At 42.7% G+C, this 15148-nt stretch overlaps 1 protein-coding gene across 1 annotated transcript; it reads right to left on the bottom strand.

Annotated features, from left to right (window-relative positions):
• Positions 1 to 11708: 11708 nt before the first annotated feature.
• Positions 11709 to 12452, bottom strand: LOC147427707 (uncharacterized). The gene has a single exon (XM_086496679.1). The coding sequence runs from the start codon at positions 12385 to 12387 to the stop codon at positions 11770 to 11772; it is 618 nt and encodes a 205-aa protein (XP_086352805.1). The 5' UTR covers positions 12388 to 12452; the 3' UTR covers positions 11709 to 11769.
• Between the last annotated feature and the right edge of the window lie 2696 nt (positions 12453 to 15148).

The raw sequence follows: 15148 nt of genomic DNA, 5'->3' as shown, positions 1-15148 counted from the left end.
AGCTTCGGGTTGTAGCACCTCTTCTTGGTCTTCAACTTCGGGAGGGTCTTCAATAATTGGTTCAATTGGTGGCTCTCCTTTGTAGGGCTTAAGTAAGCTTACATGAAAGGCATTGTGTATAAGCCAATGGTTGGGCAACTTGAGTTGATAAGCCGTGTCATTGATAGGCTTCAAGATTTGGAAAGGACCATAGTATCTTTTTGCTAGTTTAGCATAATACTTTTGATGGCCCGTAGGATTTTTGCCCGTCGTTTGCCTTAATCGAGCCTTAGGAAACTTGAGTAAGACCCAATCATTTTCTTTGAACATTAAGGCTCTTCTGTGCTTATCAGCAGCAGCTTTTTGCCTTTGTTGAGAGATGGCTATAGCCTCCCTAATCTTTTGAAAAGATTCTTGTAGGTCACGGCTATACTCATCGGCGGCGAAGATTTTCCCATGTACTTTCAGTAGCAAGGGACTTTTAGGTCTTCCTTCTATGATCTCGAAAGGTGCTTTGCCCGTAGAAGTATGTACAGTATTATTGTAGGCATACTCTACTAGCGGTAAATACTTTTCCCATTGTGAGCGTTGATCTACTTCGGTAACATAAGTCTTGAGTAGATCGAGTATCGTAAGATTGGCTATCTCACTTTGGCCATCCGTTTGTGGGTGATAGGCCGAAGAGAAATTCAATCTTGTTCCTAGATTTTCAAAGAGACCTTTCCAGAAATTACTGGTCATTCTAGGATCTCTATCTGACACGATGGATGTGGGTAATCCATGGTGTTTGAAAATCTGAGATATGAAGAGAGTTGCCATTTGATGTGCCTTAATAGTCTTTTTGATAGGAATAAAATGTGCTTGCTTGCTAAACCTGTCGACTATTGTCCATATTCCTGTATTCCCATGGATAGACTTGGGTAATCCAAAGATGAAATCCATGGATATACTCTCCCATGGTGAATTTGGAATAGGCAATGGCTGGAGTAATCCAGGTTGCTTCCCTCTATCATACTTGGTCTTTTGGCATACTACACATTTTGAAACATACTCTTGTATGTCCACTTTCATGGTAGGCCAATAGAAATACGTCTCTACTCCTCGGAGAGTAGGTTGAATACCTCTATGCCCTGCATATGGAGGAGCATGGGATTCATACATAACCTTCTCACGAAGGGAATGGGTAACACATAGCCTATTGCCGTGAAGAAGATAACCATCCTGCAAGGTGAATGGTTCCTCTTTCTTCCCCAAAGCAAGGGCTGACATTATGTCTCTAAAGTCAGGGTTAGTAGCATACTCATCTATCATAGAGGATAGATCATTGTGAGTAGCTATAGACACCGCATTAACTTTTGGTCGTCGTGAAAGTGCATCGGCAACTTGATTGTGCTTACCAGCTATGTGAGCAATATGAAAATTAAATTGCGAAAGAAAATTTGCCCACCTCATTTGTTTGTCAGAAAGCTTGGTTTGCGTCATGAAATACTTGAGACTTTGGTGGTCGGTTCGTAGGATAAATGGAGTCCCCAATAGGTAGTGCTTCCATGTGTCTAGGGCATGTAGAACAGCTAAAAGCTCTTTCTCATAAATGCCCAAGACTCGTTCATCACCATTGAGCCTTCGGCTCTCATATGCTATGGCATGCCCTTCTTGAAGCAAAACCGCTCCAAGGCAATCACCACAAGCATCACATTGGACCTCAAAGGGCTTTGAGAGATCCGGAAGCACGAGGACTGGTTGGGAAGTAAGCTTCTCTTTGAGTTTTTCAAAAGCATTTTGCTCCTTAGCAGTCCATACAAACTTAACGTTCTTCTTGGTTAAGTCGTGTAGTGGTCCTGCCACTTGAGAGAATTTTGCTATGAAGCGTCTATAGTATGCACACATACCAATAAAGCTTCTTAGCTCATGTAGATTCCTTGGGTTAGGCCATGATTTTATTACCTCTAACTTTGATGGATCCATACGAATACCATCGTGAGAGATAATATGGCCTAGATATTGAATCTCTTGAAGGAAGAATTCACTTTTCTTTTGGTTGAGAAAAAGTTTGTTCTCCCTCAAGGCTTGAAAAATCACTTGGAGATGTTGCTTATGTTCCTCCAAAGACTTGGAGTAGATGATGATATCATCGAAGAACACTCCAGTGAATTTTCGATATGGTCTAAAAATTTTCTCCATCAAACGATTGAACGTAGCTGTTGCATTAGTCAAGCCAAAAGGCATGACTAGATATTCATAAAGACCAAATGTTGTGTGAAACGCGGTCTTTAAGATATCCTCATCCACTATCCTTATTTGATGATAGCCACTCTTAAGGTCAATCCTACTGAAGTAGGTAGAGCCTTGTAGCTTATCAAACAGATCTTCTACCCGAGGTACGGGAAATCTGTTTTTAATAGTGATATGGTTTGGTGCTCGATAGTCCACACACATACGGTATGTACCGTCTTTCTTTTGCACTAAAAGGACTGGAGAACAAAAGGGAGAGGAACTAGGCCTCACCATCCCTTTGTCTACCAGCTCTTGTACTTGCCTCATGATCTCCTCTTGTTGAGCTTGTGAGACTCGATAAGGAGGTTTGTTAGGCGGTGAGCTTCCTGGAAGGAGCTCAATACGATGGTCATCATCCCCTCGTTTTGGAGGTAGGTCCATAGGGATATCATCGATGAACACATCTTGGAATCCTTTTAGAAAAGTAGACAAGTCTAACTCTTCTTGATTCCTATCATTTTCATTTGATGAAACATTATTAGCTTTTAGAGACTCTTTGACATGAATCATGTACGCAGAAACTGAGCTCTTCATTGATTTATCAAAAGAAAGAGGATTTACAAGTGGAATAGTGCAACCACGCTCACTAGCATCTACATACATGTTCTTTCCCCTGTAGGTTAGTAAATTCTCCTTTCAGGGAACTTCATGTTGGCAGCCATGCGATCAAACCATGGTGCCCCTAGGATAACATCCTGATGTTGGAGGGGAGAGATGAAGAAGTCTTCTTTGTCGACATAGCTTTGGACATGAAGCCTCAACTTCCCAATCAAGGGAGTAACGGAGGCTTGTTGTCCCTTGAAAGCTGCATCAGCTGTTACTATATCTCCCATCTCAAAAGCTTGAATGCCCAACTTGGTGGCCAACTCTATTGATATGAAGTTGAGAGTAGAGCCAGGGTCAAACAATATGAAGGCATCATGCTCTCGTACCTTTCCCCAAGCATAGGAGAGTGATGATCCTTTGCAATGAGCATCCTCTTTTGGAGCTTCGATGGTGGAAGCCCTAGGAGTCTCATTGCGAGTATTCTTCTTGGGGCAAGAACGATAGCCATGTCCTTGCTCCCCACACTTGAAACACTTATGGTCCTTGCGAAAAGCTTCAAGCTCTTCAGGAGAGAGTTTGTTTTTACCTTTGTAAACTCCCTTCTCCTTGGACCGATTGTTGTTGTTGTTGTTGGAAGTGCCTCGGGAATTATTTTGAGCATTGGATTTCCCCTTTGCATCATTTTTATCTTTGTTTTCCATGGGCTTTACATTACGTCTAGCCCCTTGATGGAAATTGATGCGTGAAGCAACCATGGTGTGGTGGATTACTTCGGTAATAGTACCGGGTCGTTGAGAGTTGATATATTCGGCCATCTCTTCAGGTAATCCCGCACAGAATTGTTGTTTTTGCTCGGCAAAGTCTATCTTTTGAAAGACAGTAGCTTTGAGATGTAAATCCCAAAACTTATCTACATACTTGTTGATAGACTCATGAGAGAGGAGCTTCAAGCCGCGCCATTCGGTAAGAACTTTATCTTTAGTATCGCTTGGAAGAAATTGCTTCATGATGGAAACTCGTAGAGTTTTCCATGTCTTTGGGGCTTCTCCATTGCCACGAAGGCTAGCCCACCATTGACGAGCTGATTTTTGGAAGTGCATAGCTACATGGCGTAGCTTGGAGGACTCTGTGAAGCCCTCGTCCCCAAAGGCCGCATCAAATTGCTGGATGAAGGCCAACACTTTGTCGGTAGCACCAAAGGTGCCATCGTAGGTGAGAAAAGAGATACTCTTTCCTCCCTCCTTGAACTTCTTTAGCTTTTGTGACCTTCGCCATGCAGGAAATGATTTGCAATGCCCTCCCCTCTTGTATTCTCTAGGAGAATAGCCATAACTTTCATCGGAAGAGAAGGAAGGTGAAGAAGAAGGAGAAGAGGGTGACCTCTTCCTAGCCCTTTTCTTCCTTTGTTTCCTCTCTTGCCTTTGAGAGTGATGAGGAGAAGGACTATGGGTTGCTCTTTTCCTCTTGGGAGGAGTAGGCGATCGTCTAGACCGCCTTCTTCGTGGAGCCACATCTTCAGAAGAACTTAGACTTTCATTGCTTTCTTTCTCTTTGGATTCCTCCTCTCGAATGGGAGAGAGTCTTCTTTTGGGGGTCTCTTCAAGAGGCCTCCTAAGCTCTCTCTCCTCTTGGAGAGGAAGGGAAATTCCATAGGCACGAAGTTGTTGAGTAACTTCGGCTTGCAAGGTAGGGTTGCCCATAGCTTGTTGCAACCTAGTCACAAGATAATTCACAAACATGGGAGCATCATCATTAGCACCTTCATGTGCAAAATCAAAGCTATCAATGTTCATTCTACTCTCTTGATTATTGTCAGCCATGTTAACAAAATTTTATGTATGTACTTAGTGTATGCTTTGGCAATTCAAAACCTTAGTTGCCACTCCTCTTAGCCTTTGAAAATCGGCTCTTAAGTATCTACACCCACGGCTCAAAGTGGTTAATTATAGAGAGTAGAGGAGTAGGTCTAACATAGCAGAGTTGCCAAGGGTTAGCTCCTTTCGGACTTTTTATGGATCAATAATGGTAAAGCCGTAGGCAAGTCTAAAAAGACTCCATTATTAAGTCCAAAGCTCCCGAGGTGTGCACCATCCCCCACATAGTGGGCTTAACAAAACCGGTATTAGATCCCAGTTCCACTTACTCTATTATAATTAACAACATCAACCATTTATAGGCTACTTAAGGACCTCTCTTCTTAAGCAAGAAAAGAGAAACCAAATGCTCTGATACCAATGTAATGGAATTTGCTTATTCAATTTGAGAATAGCGGAATTTAATGAGAGTACTTTCAAGAAATGATTTTGTGAGCATAGCGGGTAGACATAATTGAGGATAGCAACATAATCATAGCAATTAGTTAACTTGGCATAGACAATACTTTTGCAAGAGAGAGAGTTTAGAGAACATGACAACAATTGAGGACCGGATTTATGTGGAGCCGGTCCCCCCTCCAATAGGCATTCGTATTATGATTTCTCCCATAAATAGAGACTTGTTACAATACAGTCTTTGTGTTCCTTGTGACCTAGGTGATGCCATGAAGATGGAAGGCTTCATGCACCACAAACATAACATAAACTTGAAGAAAGCTTTAACTATCCCAAGCCTCAGTCCCAAGACCTCAAACACCTTCGAAGGTGGAGAGAGCTAGCAGGGAATGAGGGTAGGGAAGAGGAAGAAGAAACATTTCGTAGGAGAAAGAATTAGTTCCTCACTTATCATACTCTTGTTGCTAGCATACATAATAGCATAGTAATGAAGAAGAAGGATGTGGCAAGCTTAAGCATTGAAGCATGGCTCTTGGTTGGATTTGCACTCCATAGCCAAGAGTGTTGGTGTAGGCTCTCAACCTCTACTTGCTTGGAGAGGGAGCTCTTGCACTTTGCATATCACACAAAAAGAGTGCTTGTGAGTGTGTGTGGGTGAGTATACCCCCTAGGCACCCCCCTAGCTTGCTTGGGTCGACCCCCCCTTGTAGCTCATGCCTGAAGCTCATTGGACCCCTCCAGGCCTAGCCAATCACAAGCAAGAGCCATTACAAGCAACATGGGTAGCCTTGGGACAAGTGTCCCCCTTTCCCCTTTGAGAGAGAGGACTTGATAAATGCTAAAACAATTAGATAATTCATGTAATTTATCATTGGACCCCTTTGAAGCCTAGCCAATAGGCTTCAAGCAACACATGAAGGTAACATGGGTAGGGGCCTGACATGTGTCCTTGCTGCCTCTTCAAGTTGGGCTTCCCTTGTGTGTGTGAGTGGGTGTTCTCTCTCTAGCCCCTAGGAAAAGGGCTCGCCCCCCCTCTTGTACGAATGATTTTGACTTTTAGGTGATCAAGCACCTTACTCACCAAGCATGACAAAGCACTTGAACTAGGGGGTGTTCCCACAAGCATCTCAGGCAAGCTTCTCAAGGCACCTCAAGTACTTTAATCATGCAACAAGTCAAGCACCTCAAGCATGGAGCCATTCAAGCACCTCAAGCATCTTAATCAAGCACCTCAAGCATGAAAAACATCTCAAGCATGACAAGCACCTCAAGCATGACAAGCACCTCGAGCTTGGGCCGGGTTCCCACCTCAAGCTCAGCCCTAGCTTACTTAAGGTCAAAGGACTTTTACACACATTTATTGGAGGTCTTCAATGAAGCTAACCCTAAGGTCTTATGCTCCATTGGTTAGCCTTGCTCTTTGATAGACCATCTCCCTTTTGGGCCCCTTTACCATTGGCCCCGTGTTGAGATAGATCTATAAGCACATACCTATATCTTAACACTTGTTCCCGTTTATTCTCCCACATTAAGTGATCAATTTAATATGAGAAAATCATTTGGGTTAGTTAGATATTAGATTTTATGACACACTCCCATTTAAAATGAGAGCCTCGGTTAAAAGAATGACTTTTTATGTTCATTGAACTTTGAAAAAGAAATGTGTCTCGAAAAATCTTCAGTCTTTGAGTTAACTGGAACCTTTGTCTTAAATTGTTGCTTCTTTTGCGAAACTTTTTTTCCTTGCCTGCTAAATCCCATGTCATTGCATCGTTTAAAAACTTTTTAGAGGAATTTGGCTTAATTAGGTTGACTGCCACAAGAAATTGATCTTCAAAATCCTTCATGTGATGTAAGACTTCTGGTTCAAAATCTTGTAATGACTACAAAACATTTGGCGAAGGGGAAATCTTCTCAAGGCATTCTTCCGAGGGGGTAGCTTCAACTTTACCAATCATTGAAGAGGATTTTTGACTGAGACTGCAATCATCTTCCAATAATGAATCCCAAAATTCTTCAAAATCATCTTCAAAAATTGTCAGTTCATGACTTGCAATTGGCATATCATCATCTACCAAAGAATCAAAGAAAACACAATCGTCTTCTGCCTAAGAATCTGCAACTATGTCTTTATCTTTATTAGGTCACGAAGTATCACTTGGAAAAATTTCTTGCTCGAAATTAGCTTTGTCTTCATCAATTGATTTAGGTGAAGTTAATGAATTCCAAAATTATGTATCTGCATCAGAAATCATACTCATTTCATAATCCATTGTATCATGTTGTTTGACTTTTGCACGTGAGACCTGAATCACTCATTCCACATGCTAAAGCTCGTGTAGTGTTTCAATAAATCAGCAATGTGGGCAGATTCTTAGCGCGCACCCATACTAATAGCCTGCAAACTTCATTGGAAAGAAAATTTGGCAGCATGTGGAAAGGGGTACCACCAAGGGACACACCTTGTGTGAAGGAGTGCCACGGAAGGGCACTTCGTTTTGAATTTCAATGTGCCAGATGCTTTAGAGGAGGGAATCTTCCTGCTGAATTCTAAATTGTGACTTATTTCAACTCAATTCAAATGTCAAATGCCAGCTGAACTTTAGTGCTTCAATAGCTAGGGGTGCGCGTGTCCCTTGGAGGCGAAGGGGTATGTAACCACTACCGGTTATCTTGAAGAGGCACCCCCTATCTCTGAGTCTCTTGGGGAGGGGATGCCACCAAGGTGAAGGGATACCTAAATGGCTGAATTTCTCATTGTTTGCATGAAGGGGTGCGAACTCATGCACGAAAGGGCACAACCCGATGAAGAGGCACATGAAGGGTCACCAATAGAAGGTTTTTAGAAATTCACCGGGGACGCCACACACACACAACTGTGTTCTATTCTTTATTTATAGAATTGGAACTGAAAAACATCAAGCTACCTCATGCTCGTATGTGTGTGTGCACCACCTTTCTTCAGATTCCATACAACTCCAGAAGAGGGTTAGAGTGTAGCGACGAGGGTGAGAAGCTCACAACCTTCACGTTCAAGGGGAAAAAAATTGCTCTGATACCACTATGCACACTTCTGTCCAAATTCTAGTACTTCATGCTTATTTACTAAGTTTTTGAATGGAACTTGAAAAGATAAGACAAGAGACTTAAGAGAGTGTGTGTTTGATTGATTGAATGAACACAATAGGCTTCTTATATAGGAGACGAAGAGTCACAAATGAAAAGACAAGTCTCATGGTGAAGAGACATGACTGTATACATAAAGACACATCCTTTGGATGAAGAGCTGCACCATTGGGTGAAGGGGTGTGACCAGTCTCATTGAAGGAGTGTAGCTTTTGGCAAAGAGGTATGTCTTTAGAGCAAACAATCGTGAGCATCCAAGCGTAAGGGTCCTCCTTGGCATGTCACTTCTCATATCTACAACGACTAGATGTAATAATGTAACATAGTCACAATCGTGACATACTGCACCAATGTTGCAGATTGTGGATCGGAACAAGCACTTTGTGGTGGAAATGGATGCCAACAACTATGCAATAGGCATTGTTCTATATCAGAATTGCCGGCTTGTAGCCTTCGAGAGTCACAAGCTCACAAACGTACAAACGTGTTATTCCACTCAGAACAAGGAATTGTTGGCGGTCATTCATGCTTTGAAGGTTTGGTGCCATTATCTCTATGGTGTCCACTTTGTAGTATGAACAGATCACAACTTCTTGAAATGTCTTTGTGATATGTCCAACCTTCGAGGTCAAAAGGCAAGGTGGACAGAACTCATGCAAAGTTCAATTTCGAGATACCAATATAGTAGTCGACGCCCTTAGCAGGATCTCTGAGGTGAATACTCTTTCATTTGCTGAAATTTTGACTGGTTTCTATCTTTCTCTCAAAGGGCATTGCCAAAATGATTGTCACTTTGGTGAAATCTGGTAACGAGTCCAAGAGAGAGTGCGTAGCCTAGTAAGCTATGGTGGTCCGGACACCCGTGGGTTGGCTACGGGGAGAAAGGTAGCAGAGAAGAAGTATTCCATTCGGAATGGATTACTTTTCAAGCAAGGCAAAGTGTGTGTTCCCGTTGATGAGGATATCCGCAAGCAAATTTTGTTTCAGTGTCATGATGCACCAAGTGCAGGACACCCTGGCATACACCGTACTTTAGCCTTGGTGATCGATATTTCTATTGGTCGCACATAAAAGCTTTTGTTGAAAAGTATATGCGGGAATGCATGCAAAGCTGAACGTCAAAAGTGTGTTGAGCTCTTGCACACTCTACAAATCCCCCATAGTAAATGGTCAAGTATCTCTATGGATTTTGTAGTTGGATTGCCTCGGACCAACCGTGGTCATGATGCCAATTGGGTCGCTATCGATCGACTCAAGAAAATGACAGGGTTCCACGTTCCATCTTAAAGAGCCACAAGTTGGCTCAGCTCTTGTGGAACATTTATACAAATTGAATGGTTTGCCCGCAGAAATTGCAGGTGATTGTGATTCGAAATTCACTCGTAACTTCTGGCAAACGGTCTTCCAGAAATTGAAAACGCACTTGTGCATGTCATCCTCAAATCATCTTGAAACCGATGGACAGATTGACTGCACAAATCCAACCATGGACGATATGCTACGAGCATATATCTCCCATAGATTGAGTTTTCTTATAACAGTACTAAGCACTCGGCTACTGGCTATATAGATCGTTTATGCTTATGTGCAGTTATGAACCGAAACCACTGATTTCCATAGGACTCAAGATATGAGGGGCTTTTGGTGGCTGATGATGGGAAAGATGGGCAGCAATAAGCAGCTCCAAAAGGCGTACAATTGGCTGAGCAGAGAGCACCGTTGGCTGCCATAAGGGGGTAGACTATGAGCTGCAAAACATACGCCGAATTGAGGGCAACCAGCTTCTGCACATGTTAAGAGGGAAAGAGAGAGATGGTCTGAAAACGCAAAACACTCTCCCAGATTGAATGTGCTGAAGTGTGATGAGGGGCTGCTTTTAAATGAGTGAGAGTTCACCTAGAGATTCATAAGTCAGGTGCAAGCATGTGAGAGAAAGCACGTCCAGATTCTCGAAAGTCAACTTAGTTGTGTGTTCCGCAAGTCAGTGGGTGCACGGTGTGTGAGGGAGACAGACCTCAAGTTTTGAAGCCGTAGCCTAGAGGCTCACAGCAGAGACTTATCAAAGTTTGTCGCATCAAAGCTCAACGACAACATTTTCCTCAAAGTGCACAAAGTAGTTATCCATTTGACATGGGAATTGGACCACAACATGGCATTTATCATAGGCTACATGCAAGTGTTGCTGGATGCCCAGCGAAGTGTAACAAGACCCATCAAACACTTGTACAAATCATTTATGCAATAGGGTTCGGATTGACAAAACCCAGCTCCAAACATGCAGGTCCTACAAACAAGCTCACAAAACTGACAAACTAAGTCCACTAGGCTTTGAAGGCATTGTATGGTTGAAGGCATTGTATGGCTTTGGAAGTAGGTTTGGCATATAACGAGGCACACAGAGCCAATGTGCACGTGACACTTTGCCACTTGATCACCATCAAACTCATCGGTTGCCTGCATACATGGGGACACATATCTTAAGGTGTTGGCTGTGCAGTTGTCCAGTTGACTACCTGCACAAATTTGAGATGGAGCAACATAGCTTGGCTAGAAGCGAAGCATGTCACCAAAAGCTAAGATGAAGGAGAATTGAATGTGTTAATGCTGTCCATAAGACTCCCCTGCCTACTGCCTTTGCCAATCTCAAGATTACAAACTTGGCAACCCATCCATACTCGACAGAAACATCACCCAAAAATCAGACATAGCATTCCAGCCACATTAAGTTTAACGTCTGAAATGAAGAAATATGACTAGCTGTACAAACTTCAGGAAATTACTGAGGTAGCGTAAACCGGGAGAGGGTTGGGAACATGTGTAAATTGAAATGAAGAAATGTGACTAGCTGTACAAACTTCAGGAAATTACTGAGGTAGCGTAAACCGGGAGAGGGTTGGAAACATGCGTAAATTGACCTTTCAATGTATTTAAAGGTAAAACAACAGAAATACAACCGGATGCCACACAAAGAATAAATCCAGCTAATGCACGTTGAAAGCTTAAGATTAAACCGCATACTGAGTAAGCAAACAATCCAGCTAAATTATTGAAGCTGAAAACCTTGCCAGGCATACAACTGGAAGCTGAGGAAGAGAATGATCCACTTAATGCATGTCGAAGACCTCAAAATAGATAGCACGAGTAAACCTGTCCACCTCCTGCTACTTGAATAGGACCAATGTTCGCTTGAAAATACCACTAAGGTTTACTGCATACTATGTCAAAACACAGTAACTAAAGCATCCATGTACATCTCAACATGAACAACAAATTTCACAAAGTGAAATCAGATCATAATATATATGCATAGGTGAATCGAGCGAAGCCCATATTCACCCACCGAAGAACATGCATCTCATCGATTCATCGTTATTACCCACAAAACCATTTAATCATCAGTTCCATCATGATAGTGACTATACACTACGATATCCCATTACCATCATCAGTGCCCAATGGTGAGTGCAGAACTGCGTATAATGCGATTCCTATTGAGTTCTGAATTAGCCATTGTTTGAGTCTATCAAAAACTTTGTTAATATTGACACTTCCAAGTAGAAATTATGATACAATGTCATCTCTTCAGCCAATTCTTGGAAACAGCGGACCACAATGCTGCCGCCATGAAGAAGCCCAGTGCAGGCTGGAAGACAGGGGACCAGAGAGGAAGCCACGCATCGATAAGAGCCGTAGTGTCGAAGGCAGCCTTTTCTGCTAAGCCAGCCAAGAACCAAGCCAGAATGAAGAGGATGAAAAAGAAATCTGCTACCAGAAGCTTCTCTATCACGCTGCCGACAAACTTCATAACAGACCCACTATTTTCATCCTCTTTGCTTTGCCTGTTTCTGCTCTTCTGCGACTGTGCTTGTTGCTCTGCCTCCTCCTCAGCCCGCTGCAAGAATGACTCCTCTGACCAGGAAGAAGGGGACGAGTCTTGAGGCAAAAGCTCGCTCCGCCACAGCTTCTCCCCGCTTCTGCTGCCTGACGACCCTTCCTCTGCTCGAACCACAACTAGAATCGGCCGCTGTGGCTGCCACAAGGAAGCACCATGGAAGTTCCACGCATCAGAATGGTCTATCCGGGAAGATGTTCCTGCCCATGACTCAATCCTCTGCCTCGACGCAGAGTAGCGATGGCTCAAGCTCCTTTTACAACAGGGTGGATGTCGTAGCAGAAAAGATGACGATGCCATTTGGCGCTCCTAAGGATTCAATGATCTTGCTTTCTCAACAAGTGAACTAGAGTCACCTCCATTGGCATAGAAACTTCACATACATTTGCAATTTTCAATTGCTCAATGCTTGTGTTATCCTAATCATAAATTACCTTCTCCCCATCATCTCTCTCTCTCTCTCTCTCTCTCTCTCTCTCTCTCTCTCTCTCTCTAGGCAGCATGGAACAAGAGTGGCAGGATGGGGGCATGTTAGGTTGACATGGATAACAATTGTGCTTGTATCATGACACTTGCCTTCCACTTATGATATACTACTAGCTCCTTATTTAATTTATTCAGTCTCATTCAAGAGATTCCTCTGAATCTCCTACTTCCACCCATTGAACTCAACCTTGAAATGCAATTCTCTCAGCGTCTAAAAGGCAATGGAAGGGTCGACCTCACACAGATTCAACAACATGTGCCCTAAGACAATTCCTATAACTAAACCCACCATCCACCAACCCAACTTGTCAGTGAGGCAACCCATACAATACAAAAAAACTCTGCAAAATGCAACTCCTGCACGCTCACCTCTCCCCCTTACTCTCGCTCGACACGACGACGACACCCCTTGTAGTGCCTACCTCCCCTGTGCATGTTTCTTACCGTTGCTCGACACCTTGCATCCCTTCCTTGTCAGTCGCTCGCCTCGCATGATGCCTGATCGCATCAACAAAGATTCCTTTTGATTTTGAATTTTTCCCAGCTGGTACTTCCTACTAGAACCAATCATATGTTTTGTTTGTGATGGTGGTAAGTACCAATACTAGCACTTGCTTTACAAACCTACACTCTACACTTGTATTACCTCATGCAAAATTGGGTTGTTGAATTTACTTGCATTGAGTGCTTTCATCTATCGAATATCGTAAAAATTGGTCTAACTATTTCTCACTACCTATGCACACACTAATGGTTCTATTAGCTTCTTTGCTACCCAGTACCTTTCAAATCTAATGATTCTCTTTCAGCCTCGGGAAGCCCCTACTGGGTCGCACACTGATCTTCAAAAATTGGATTATGATTATAGAATCCCTTACCCCCTAGCTTTGTACAAGGATTGTTGCTTTCTAGCCATGCAAAACTTATCTCCTCTTTGTATTACCCTATATACAAGGCTTTTGTGAGCGAAAATTGAAGATTTTCATGTTTACTCTCTTCAGTATTGGTGTACTAGCTATATAATTTTCTCTCAAAACTCTCTCACTTTTGTGTGCTCTTTAGTTATGGAGCCTTTTGTCTTCCAACCTCAGTAGTCTATCTATAAAAACTCGTATTCAAGCCTAGACTCCATGGGCCATTGAAGGAGTAGGGTAGTAGAGGACCCTAAGGGTCCTTTCCATGGCAATCCAGCTCCCACATGGCTCTTGGTGGAGATCGACAATCATTTGAAAGCCAATGTTACACCTACATGGGCACATAGTGAGAACCTAGTCTGAATAAGGGGACGAACGAAGGGTTAAGGTGGTCGGAGGTGCCAAAGGGTGTGAACATCTTATAAATTTAATCCTCCATCTCATGAATAATTCAATCAAGTTTTCACCCCTTCTTGCATCATGGAGTTGGACGTGTTTCTCTCTCCCTTTTCTCTCTCTCTCTCTCTCTCTCTCTCTCTCTCTCTCTCCTTCTTTATACAAGCATAGTCTCATAGAGCGCCAAAGCCCTCTACACTTGGTGACCACGAGATATGAACCTACACCTTGGTGCACTATCAATAAAGACAAAGGTTGCAGTCCTATTTCTACTAGCATGGACATATTGGACTTATTGCAGTGGTTTCTCTGGATGCCATTTGCCATGCCCATGCGAGAATTCCATTGCATATATGAACTCGCTTGTAGACCTTGTGGGGTTCTCGACCAAACATTTGCCAACCCTGTCGGAGCATGTTGTTGAGAATTCATGTTAAGTCTACATGAACCTTGTTGCTATTAACTGTACCCCATATATGCTCAAAGTTGTTTCTCCATGCCAGATTCCATCCTCGAATGCTAGGAGGCCTTCCTGTTTCATTTTATGTTGATGTTGCTGCCAGGTTTAGGATTGCCAACAGTGACATGTCAATGGCCGCGGACGACACCAGCTCCACAAAACTTGCACCTCCAACTAGCAAGTTTCAAACTAGCAAGTTTACTCCATTCAAACTAGCATTCAAAATAGAGGCCATTTCTCCATTGGAATTTGTCGTACCCAGCATGCGAATTCAGAGAAGCTCTTACTAGATGACTCAATGGTCTATTGGATTGACCAATTGCTCTAGCTGGAAGAGGATTAATATATCAGTTTTATGCTTATGAGGAAATTTCACACCAGGAAGAAAAAACAAGTCGATCGGGAATGCGGTATAAGATATTCAAATTAGGAGACTTTGTGCTGATGTTTCACTCATGGAAAGGGAAGCATAAAGGTAAGCTTAAGTTGCGGTGGTTGGGCCGTACCGTATTCATGAAAGTGCAGGTTTTACAGAATTTGGATGGCATTTTGGTTCGGACATTAGGACTTGTTTGGGGTCTTCTCGACCCTTTAATCTGCCCCAAGCCTAATGACAATGATTAAGTATTGGAGCAATAGGAGGAAGCCATGTAGACAGAAAGGTTGGGTTTGTCAACCCCTAATTTTTAGGGTCAAATTTGGCATTTAGGATTTTCTTTTTGTAAATGGACATGAAAATTGCAAAATCTTCAAAAATAAAAGATTTGGGCCTTTTTCTTATTCTAAATTGTGCTAGCTAGAGTGA

This window comes from Adiantum capillus-veneris, chromosome 23, assembly GCF_014529385.1.
Source record: "Adiantum capillus-veneris isolate H3 chromosome 23, ASM1452938v2, whole genome shotgun sequence".
NCBI lineage: Eukaryota > Viridiplantae > Streptophyta > Polypodiopsida > Polypodiales > Pteridaceae > Adiantum > Adiantum capillus-veneris.
This window is presented reverse-complemented; position numbering and strand designations above follow the sequence as displayed.

What these genes read in the sequence shown, in the direction of transcription:
- LOC147427707 (XM_086496679.1), bottom strand. Translation starts at nt 12,387, where the DNA reads ATGGCATCGTCATCTTTTCTGCTACGACATCCACCCTGTTGTAAAAGG.